Below are 10,442 nucleotides of genomic sequence, written 5' to 3'. Positions count from 1 at the left end.
AGGTGTATAGCATTCCCAAGACTTTAGCTTAAGTATACCCTACAGCAAGGGTCTCCAAACATAAAACAAAAACAGACAGTTTACTGTCCTTCAGACTTTAGGGGGGCAGATTGTGGCCAGTGGGAGAAATAGAAAGTGTCCTGGTGTCAGTAGCACCTTCCCTTTGATATTAGGGGGAATAATAATGCCCCATTTTTGGTGCCAGTGGTAGGAATTATGCTCCATCATTGGTGTCAGTGGGAGAAATGTCTTCTATCAGTGGGAGGCCTAATGCCCCAAGGGCCGAATAAAGGCAAACAAAGGGCAGCATCCGGCCCTCAGACCATAGTTTGGAGACCACTGCCCTACAGTATCAGATGAGTGCTGGAGAGCTTGGGGCTTAGAAGACTCCCACCTCCATGTCTGATGGGTATGTCCGAAAATCACTTAAAAACACAGCAACACTTAAAATGGCACTTTCAATTAACCAGTATAATCAAACCTTGCCCTAAAGGAACATTTACACATGACTAAGGTAAAGTATACATTTGTGCACTGAGACCAGTTGCTTTAAAGTGATTGTAAATTCTAGTTTATAAAAAATAACAAACATGTTATACTTACCTGCTCTGTTGCAGTGGACTTGCACAGGGCAGCCTGGATCCTCCTCTTCTCGGGTCCCTCTTTGCTGCTCCCGGCCCCTCCCTCTTGTCGATTGCCCCCACAGCAAGCAGCTGGCTATGGGGGCACTCGAGCCGAGCTGCAGCTGTGTGTGTCCATTCAGACACGGAGCTGCCATTTTGCCCCGTCCCCTATCTCTCCTGATTAGCTAACTGACTTTGAATGACAGCCACGGGAGCCAATGGCGCCACTGCAGTGTTTCAGCCACTCAGGAGGGAGAGTTCCAGATGGCCGAGGGATTTGTAGACATCGCTGGACAGAGAGGGGGCTCAGGTAAGTATTAGGGGGTGCTGGGGAGGCTGCTACACAGAAGGCTTTTTATCTTAATGCATACAATGCATTAAGACAAAAAGCCTTCTGCCTTTAAAACTCCTTTAAGGCAGCCCATTTTCATGAACGGGCTCCTAAATTACTTCAACACATGAAAAAACTCATTAGCAAGATTTCTAACAATACAATGCACAGAGTAGTCATATTTCTGTATGGGTACACTATATTTCAAGTGTGTGTGTGTATTTTTTTTCTTTTAAACTGTATACATGTACTAGGGTGTTATTTTGAATATTTACACATCAGAATGCACATATACCTGCATATTATAGTGATACATGTTACATGCATTACTGTAGCACAAAAGTGTAAATCTAGTCTAATATTTAATACTTAGCAAAAACCCAAAAACGTAAACTCCATGCAAACAGTGAAGTACACAGCTGAAATACATACATGGGCGCTGCTTTACCTGCCAAAGGATTGCTAAAGTGGTAGTAAAGTCATTATATCTAAATTCTGCTGCCAGACAGGGTTTTTATGACAGAAGAGACCCTAATAGTCTCTTTTGTCATAAATGTTCCTCCTGCCTGTCAGCAGGTAATGTGATCTGATCTGTGCCACGGCGATGTGACTCCCATGCGAGTGAGGGAAGTTACTACTGTTCAAGAGACTGAAGATACGAAACCCAGAACACTGGGCAAGGATGGAAGAGACAAGAGAGCCGTGCCAGCACTATGATTGAGGGCTCCATTTGTAGGTAAGTCTGTCATAATGTACTAGAATGCGGTGCATATTAGTACATTATGGAATAAACCTGCAGGTGGACCAGCCTTTTTAACAAAGGGGTATGACTTTACTGCCATGCGAGAGTTGTGATTCATTGATTCCTGACAGACAGAATACTCAGTTTCTCTAGCTCTACTACAGCAGCAGTTGAGTTTTGACAAGCATGCACCTCCAATTTGTTGGGAACAGCAGCTCAGTGACAAGTCGTCCCTCTGCTCTCAGTTCCTATCACCTTATGTGTACTGCTGCAGTGTGTCTGGTTCCTGGTGCTGCCCATCTCTCCTCTAGTTTGTTACTGAATTGAAGGGAATTACAGAAGGTAAACAGCAAGACGTGTTTGAAGACTGCACTAGCCATTACAAAAGTTCAGCCGTAAATTGGATTCTTCCTCCGAGTTCTCGGAGCTTGCCCACTAATGACAACCATGTCATCTGTGCCAAAAAAAAAGTACTATTTAGCAGAGCTCTCACAAGATTCTCTAGAAACAGTACAATCATTAGCTTTCTCACATGAGATCTCACAGATTAACTACAAAAGCTTCCTGGAAGGCACTGGTGATGTAGCCTTCTCAGGAGGCAGTGGAGGCCCTGGCTATGTCACCAGTGCCTTGGGAGGGGCAGATTTAAGATTAAAAAAAAATAAAATAAATAAAGCTAATTTGCATGCATGATGGATGTGTTTACTGTTGAGCATGAGAGCTGCATACAAATAAGCTTTCAATGTTCTGGAGGGAAATGTCCGCTGTACATCTTAAGCTGGCTACAGATGGGTAGAATTTTGAACAAAAAAATCTTAGGAAAAGAATGTTGTAAGAAAGTTCATTCAGTTTGACCCATTAATGATAAGAAAAACGATGTTCCTTTTCAACTGCAGTCACAAGAAAATTTGAAGGAGCAGGATACGTTTTTCTCAAATGAAAACATTTCTAACAGTGTATGTGGTTTTCTTTTGCTAAAGTCTATTTATTCCAAAATCAAATGCTAAAAGCAAATTAAATCTTTTGAACTTGAATGTTCCTAGACCTTTCATAAGACTTTCTATCCAGCTACTGTGTTTCCGCGAAAATAAGACCTACCCTTAAAAGAAGACCTACTGTGATTTTCCAGGAGGTCTGCAATATAAGCCCTACCCCGAAAATAAGCCCTAGTTTAAAGTGGTTGTAAAATCCTATAATCCACTCTATTACAGTATTATATAATGTACAATGTGCATGTTTCTGTAATATTATTGTGACAAATACCTTTGTTACAGCGCTCGGCACTCAGCTGACCTCCTGCTGCTCTCCTCCCAGCTGTTAGCAGGGGATCTCAGCCCCTGCAGTGCTCAGAGCTGGGAAGAGAGCTCCGGTGGGTCACGTAAGCACCGAGCGGCACTGTAACGAAGGTATTTGGCACAATTATATTACAGAAACACACACATTGTACATTATAGAATACTGTAATAGAGTGGGTTATAGGATTTTACAACCACTTTAACTCATAATGCTAATTACTCCTGAACAAGCAGGGAGCGAGAGGGGGAGAGAAGACAAGGGGCACAGGAACTGGCAAATACACATTACATGATAAGACTTACCCCAAAAATAAGCCCTACTGTCTCTTTTGTTGCCAAAATTAATAAAAGACCCGGTCTTATTTTCGGGGGAAACGCGCTATGGCCAGCTTTAAACTGACCCTATAATAATTATTCCAACACTGAACCTAACCCTTGAAATTAAACCCTGGCGTAACTATTTTTAAATCCCTGATGCCCAACCTGTGACCCATTGGTTCTTATTATGTGGCCCTTGGGCCCTCACTAGCTGGTAGTCCTTATTTTCCCTGCCCTAGTGCTTACTCAAGTCCAAAAAGTCTGTGACAGGACATAATGTGGAGAAGTGTTCCTAGACTGTGGCTTAGAATGAAGAGAAAGATACCTCCCCTTACACTTTGTTGGGTCCCGTACTAATGAGGTCAAGGAAGGGCACTCTGTATCAATACTGTACATGCACTATGAGGACTGCCTCGCCTCGTTACTGTACACACTGCCAGAACTATTAGGGGGTCTCACTCCTCCTGCAACTTTCTTTGTAAGGAATATTCTGGAAAATTCTAGTGGCAAGCACAAGCTCTCCTTATGATAGCAGTTGCAGGTTGGTGGAGCTTAGAACTCAAGGTCATGCTGGCACACTGGAGTCAGCACAAAACATAAGAAGCTAGTGAGTAACTATCAGAGGATTATATAACTCAATGCAAAGTTAATTTGTGTTTTTAACAAATATAATGCAATGCACACCTACCTAAATCACCTTTAGTTGATCGCTATTTTTCTTTGGTAGCTCTGTTTTTGTCATGAAAAAATGGGAAAATGGATGGTGCTTGGGCTTCTGCCGCAGGATTAAAGACTGGGTTTGACTTCATACGATACCAGCCCCAGTGCATTAGTCCAAGACCTGTTCCCATTACAATCAAAACTTTGTAGTTCTTCCATATTGACTTTATTCCCATTACTTTTCACCAATCTATACAAAAGAGAAATAATTCTATCAATAGCAAAATGCAACAGGGAGAGGGGATTTGTTAAAGAAAAGCTGAAGGAAGGTAAAATCCCAAGACTGGGGTGAGGCGAGCCATAGGAAGTACATTATACTTACCTCTATGCCCCCGATCCAGAGATCAGATGGCAATCTGCAACCCTGCGTGCCTCTCTACCACTGGCCCTTAGCCATCTACCAGGCCAATAACAATGCGGCTGTCTGCAAACTGATGCAGAGGTTGGAAGCACACTGGGTCTTTGTAAATAAAGATCCATACAGAGACGTGTATTAAACATTTGATTCATTTCACCTTGGCCACTAAAACCTGGGTGTTTGAGTTCTTATTTAAAGTGTTTTAGAAACATGAGCATCCAGGTGACTTAGGTGTAGGGTGAAAGACATGACCTTATGAGTTACCAATAAAAACCACATGCAATATTTGGGTCTTCCAGAGCAGCATTTTAGTGCAACAAGAATTTCCCATTGTAGACAGACAACAGAACTGCGGGCAGGAACCAACAATTACTTATTATAAAGCTAACGGTAGAAGTGGTAAGGTGACCAGATCATATCTGAAAGTTTGTGAATTTTACTATTTAAAAAGTAAGCTATAGGAATATATTTATAGAATGCACATATTCTAATACAGGGGTCTCCAAACTATTGCCCTCCTGTTGCTCAGGAACTACAATTCCCATCATGCCTAGTCATGTCTGTGAATGTCAGAGTTTTTCAATGCCTAATGGGACATGTAGTTCCGCAACAGCTGGAGGGCCATAGTTTGAAGATCCCTGATAATAGATAATTTTATTATTAAAAGAAAGGATCGATCCAAACGTCAGCCGACAGTTGCTTTAGCCTGCAGTTGGGTGAAAACTGCGACCATCCAACAAATGAGATATGCATACCAAGCATTAAAGTGTTAGTCAACCTAAAAAATAAATAAAATTATATCCTGTTACCTTAAAGCATTTTATACAGCACAGTGCTTGTACTGTGTAATTTGGCCTCCTGTAATACGTAAAAAAAAAACTGGCTGATCCTGCCAGTTTCTGCCCTCCCCTTTGTAAACTGACCACGGTATATCATGGCTGCTGAGCCCTGACACTGGTCAGTTTATATGCCTCCATCATCCGCAGCTTTCCCGTCTTCCTCTTCCTCTCTCCTTCCCTGTCGGCTCCTGTGTCAGGAGCCCCCCACCTGCTGCTGAAATAAAAATTTCACACTTTAAATAATCCTGGTCTCCTAAGGATAGGCGCGCCTGTGTGTGTTATATATATATATATATATATATATATATATATATAAAAAAAAAAAAAAGCACTACATGCTTTTCTGCAGCTTCTTGATTGAAGTCTATTGAACCCCCCAAAAAATAAAGGACTGTTCTGCGTTTAAAAAAAAAAAGTCACTGACCCTTTTCAAAAATGCAGTGGCTGAAAAAAGCATAGATGTGAACATGTCCCATAGGAGACCATGTTAAATGGACTGTACTGCGTTTCTCCAAAAATAACCAAAAAAACACATAGGTGTGAACTGAGCCTAAATGAACTTTAAGACAAACTATATTCGACTCCAATAGCTGCAGGCCATGGGGCTAATTTACTAAAACTGGAGGAGAGGGCAAAAATCTGGTGCAGCTGCGCATGGTAGCCAATCAGCTTCCAGGTTTTTTTGTCAGGGCTTAACTAAAAAAACAGAAGTTAGAATTTGATTGGCTACCATGCACAAATACACCAGATTTTGCACTCCCCAGTTTTAGCAAATAAACCCCAATGTGGAGCAATTCAGGCTAAAATTCTAACTTGGATTCAAGTTTCTCTCTTATGCTGGCCATATATGGATCTAATTTTGTCCAAAATTTGTTCTGGGGGGTTACCCTACCAGCCATACCCAGATCAACAAAAGTCGATTTTTCAACTGACGTTTGTTGAAGAAGCTAGGTGGAAAATTATTGGGCAAATGTATTATTGGGCATCTAATGTAGTCACTGTTCTGGTATTCTGCTGACCCTGTGTAGCAGCTGTCAGAATGCAAAATGCAGCAATACACATTTCTGTCTTTTTTTTTTTTTTTTTTTTTTAAGCAGGATCAGCTGAAATTCAAGCCATGTATGACTAGTATTACAATACAGATGTCACCACTTTTCCTATATTTGAAAGAGAATTATTCTTAAAAATGTCTCTTCCCACCTCCTGCTACCTACCCTGTGTAAAATAGAGAAGTATACTTATCTTTTTCAGCCTGCTCTGAACCAGTCACGTCATCCGTGGCTCTGGCTCCCCTTTTTTCAGTGAGCGGCCAGCTGCAGGGGAGAAGAGGGAGCTTTGACACAGCTGGGCAATGGAAGCCTATGGGTGACGTCACCACTCCCGGAATTTCCAGACATTATCCAGTACTCATCGACACAGGGGAGCCGTAGCTACGGGATCACATGAACAGAGTGGAGTGGAGAAGAAAGTGAAGTACACAGATCTTTTACAAAGTAGGCAGCAGAAGTTTCACAAGCTGACTGCTGGCTTCCAGATGAAACCCAACAGTCTTCCACTGACCGCTGAAAATGTAGACCCAAGTGCTTAAACCCGCACCTCCCTCCATGCACACATTTAGATATGTAAACGCACACTGCGGGGGACACCTATATAGCAAATCTACACATTACATACAGTATTGCTGCACATATTGGAGTGAGAGAAATAATTCTAATGCCATTCAAGGTTAACACTAAACTGAGGACCTGTAATCCAATGGATAAAGTTTGTTGTCGCTTCATGGGAGAGGCTTGACATGCTGAGTATCTATTAACTTGGCAAAACCTTACCCTTTATGGTTTACAAAAAATAAACTATAGTGTACGTTTTACTGAAAATTTGCAATTGACAAACTGTTGCGCTAATGTCACGTGACTTAGAAAATTGGGTCTTCACCTTTAGAAAATATATACTGTTTGGGGGTTTTAACTAAACTTCAGGCCTACTTTTTTTCTCTGCTGCTAAAACATTCTCAGTCTGATGGCCAGCAACATTCAGTCTACTTCTGAGCCCAGGTCATCCAGGACCCACCCCTAGTCTGTGACTTGATAGTAAAAGAAAAAGCAGCACATGAGGTTGTCATCTCTCTGTTATGCCGCGTACACACGATCGGAATTTCAGCCCGCAAAAAGCCGATGAGATTTTTTCGTTGGAAAATGCAACTGTGTATGCGCTCCATCGGACTTTTGCTGGCCGAATTCCAGCCAGCAAAAAATGAGAGCATGTTCTTAATTTTTGGGTAGGAAAATGTTCCTATCCGAAAATGCGATTGTCTGTGGCACGTCTGTGGCAATTTCGATGCGCAAAATCCCTACGCATGCTCGGAAACAATTTGACGCATGCTTGGAAGCAAATTCATTTTCTCGGCTCGTCGTAGTGTTGTACGTCACCGCGTTGCTGACGGTCGTAATTTCAGCGAACTTTTGTGTGACCGTGTGTATGCAAGGCAAACTTGAACGGAATCCTGTCGGAAAAGTCGTCATATCTTTTTCCGCTGAGAAATCCGCTCGTGTTTACGCAGCATAACTCTCTCTTTCTCCACCTATCAGCTTGCTTCTTGTCTGCACATGAAATGACTGGTTGCTTGTGCTTTTCTTTCTCACACTCCAGCTGCTGCTGTAGAGAGACTGCAATAGGCTGATACCAGGGACTTCCACTGATTGTATTAAAAAAAATAATTAAATGATGTATTAGTGATTGCACAGCTGCATGAATTTGTGTCCTTTATATCTGCATTGAGTTCAGCTTTAATGGCAGCTCTTTTTCCCACATCTAGGTCCATTGACAAACCCAATATTTTTGGGTATAGGCACATTTGGATGATTCCTCCTGGACCCCCATAGTTCACTGCTCAGGATCTAAGCAGTAATTCACTATACCTGAGCACGTGTCTAGCAGCATGCAAATACCGACTTTCAGAAATGTCAACATTTGTATATGATTTTATGTGCACTGCAACACGAAATAAAGTGGGTAACCCACTCCAGCTAAATCATCTTATCCCCTCTGTAACATAATAGCAAGTGTCCTTGTGTAATGTAAAAAATCTTCTGATTTGTACCTATATGAGCTCCCCTCTGGGCGCTCAGCTGACTTGTCAGCTATCTTCTCTCTCCGGCTCACAGCTGCAGTGGGCGGGGCCAAGCAGTCCTGCTGACGTCAGCCAGGAAGGAGAGAGAGCCACGCGTCACCTGAGCGCCCGGATTGGAGCTCGTATAGGTACAGAGAAGAAGATTTTTTACATTACACAGGGACACTTGTTATTATGGTACAGAGGGGATAAGACAATTTCGATGCAGTAATGAGAGCAGCAAGAGGGGGGCCGCTGGTAATGGCAGACAGGCAGGGAGGAGGACAGAGAGGACACAGGAGAGCAGATAGCAGGCTGCAGATGACAGAATCACCTAAACAGACCATGGGTTCCTGATTATTGTGGTCAGTTTGCAGAGGGGAGGGTATAGCCAGGCAGGATCAGCAAAGTTTTTTTTAGGTGTTACAGGGGGCCAAATTACACAGCACCAGCACGGTGGTATAACATGCTCTAAGGCAGGGATATGCAATTAGTCCCATGAGGCATAGCAAGACTCTGACAGCCACAAGCATGACATCCAGAGGCAGAGGCATGATGGGATTTGTAGTTTTGCAACAGCCGGCTAATTGCATATCCTTGATCTAAGGGAATCTGTTTTTTTTTTTTTTTGTTTTTTTTGGGTTAACGAATGCTTTAAGGAAGCACTAGTAAAAGATTTTCAGGATTTAAGCGAAGTCAATCACACATTTTACATGAATTTTTCAATCTATGCACAATCATTTCTGCATTCCCTGAGTTAACGCTGATTTTCAAGTTTCAGTGAACTTTAGGCCAAGCTGGTCCAAACAATTTACTTCACTAACAGTTGCAGTGGCTGTGTGCCTTTTATAAGCTGTATGTAGACTCAGCAGCCGGGGCTCCATGCAGTTCAGACAGCGCACACAGCCCCTCCAACTGTTAGTGAAGTATATAGCTTGTCTGGATCAGCTTGGCCCGAAAAGAACTATTAACCCGTTCCCGCTGACCACCTCCCAGCTCTTTAAGAGTTCTAAAAGCTGGGAGGGCAGGCATTCGGGTCATGTGACTGCTGTGATTAGCTGTCACATGATCGGAAAGCTCCTGATCGCAAATATGTTTTAGGAAGCTTAGCAATCCGTGGCAGCTACCATGCTGGGAACGTGCTCTCAGCATGGCAAGTTGTTTATACAGGGCTGCATATATGCGGGCGCTCTGCGTTAAGGCCCACCCGCCGAGAGGCCACATATATGCGTACTGTCAGCGCCAAGGGGTTAAACCTGACATCGAGGTGTGAATGCAGCCTAAAGGCACGGCAAGTTGCTTTTCTGTGTTCCGGGATGTACATTTGTGAATATATATCTTTACCTGGCTCCATGCCGCACCTCCAGCGCTGTCCCCGGCTCCAGCGTCGCTCCCCTCACATTGGCTGCCGTCCGTCTAACTCCTGTGAGGAGGGGGGTGTGGCTGACCAGTGCTGTGTAGGTCTATGGACACAGGGAGCGGCGGCGGCGGCGCACACAGGTGTCTCCTTGGCACCCAACCACTCCAGGAGACACCTAAAGATGGGGGGGAGGAGCTCAGGTCTGAGGGATGAAGAGGACAGACACATTTCTCTGTATTATCATCAGACAGGGAAGGTGTCTCCTCTTCTTATGTTACACTAATCACCCTCCTGGGGACATCCCATCAGATTGTACTGTGTATGGGCTCTCTGTACAATCCTGAACACTACTCAGCACTTCTCCCAGCCTGTCAGAGGACAATGTCATGGAATGTAAAGAACACACAGAGGCTGACACCCCACAAACACCGTCCATTCACTGATATAATACAACCCTACTCACCGGAGGCCCGGCAGCCCTGTGTGTATTCGGTGTGAGGTAGGGAAGGCGGAAGTAGAAAGAGCTCTGCGCCCGGTCACCTTCTCCTCCACACACTGGACACACCATGCCCGGACTCCACCAATAGCCGAGCGCCTCACAGCCGCTCCTTCTAAAACAAGAGCTGTGATTGGTCACCGGTGTGTGGTGACCTTTGTTTAAAACATGTCTCTGGTCTAGGAATAAAAATAAAACAGATCGGGAATGGCAGAGTTGTGTGTGGAGAGATCGGTAAGAGCGGGGAAATT

At 43.6% G+C, this 10,442-nt stretch overlaps 1 protein-coding gene across 3 annotated transcripts; it reads right to left on the bottom strand.

Moving 5' to 3' along the window:
* Positions 1-4,019: 4,019 nt before the first annotated feature.
* LOC141140779 (uncharacterized) lies at positions 4,020-10,296 on the bottom strand. 3 transcript variants are annotated; one of them, XM_073628275.1, is made up of 3 exons: positions 10,159-10,295; positions 6,441-6,656; positions 4,020-4,219 (listed from the first exon to the last, which is right to left on the bottom strand). In XM_073628275.1, the coding sequence occupies exon 3, from the start codon at positions 4,203-4,205 to the stop codon at positions 4,020-4,022; it is 186 nt and encodes a 61-aa protein (XP_073484376.1). In that variant the 5' UTR covers positions 4,206-4,219; positions 6,441-6,656; positions 10,159-10,295. The 3 variants fall into 3 exon arrangements, with proteins under 3 accessions (XP_073484376.1, XP_073484375.1, XP_073484374.1); XM_073628274.1 differs by having other exon boundaries at positions 4,020-4,221; positions 6,471-6,656; XM_073628273.1 differs by lacking the exon at positions 6,441-6,656 and having other exon boundaries at positions 10,159-10,296.
* Between the last annotated feature and the right edge of the window lie 146 nt (positions 10,297-10,442).

This window comes from Aquarana catesbeiana, linkage group LG04, assembly GCF_042186555.1.
Source record: "Aquarana catesbeiana isolate 2022-GZ linkage group LG04, ASM4218655v1, whole genome shotgun sequence".
NCBI classification, from domain to species: Eukaryota; Metazoa; Chordata; class Amphibia; order Anura; family Ranidae; genus Aquarana; species Aquarana catesbeiana.
The sequence above is the reverse complement of the archived record's forward strand: the minus strand, read 5'-3'. Positions and strand labels throughout refer to the sequence as shown.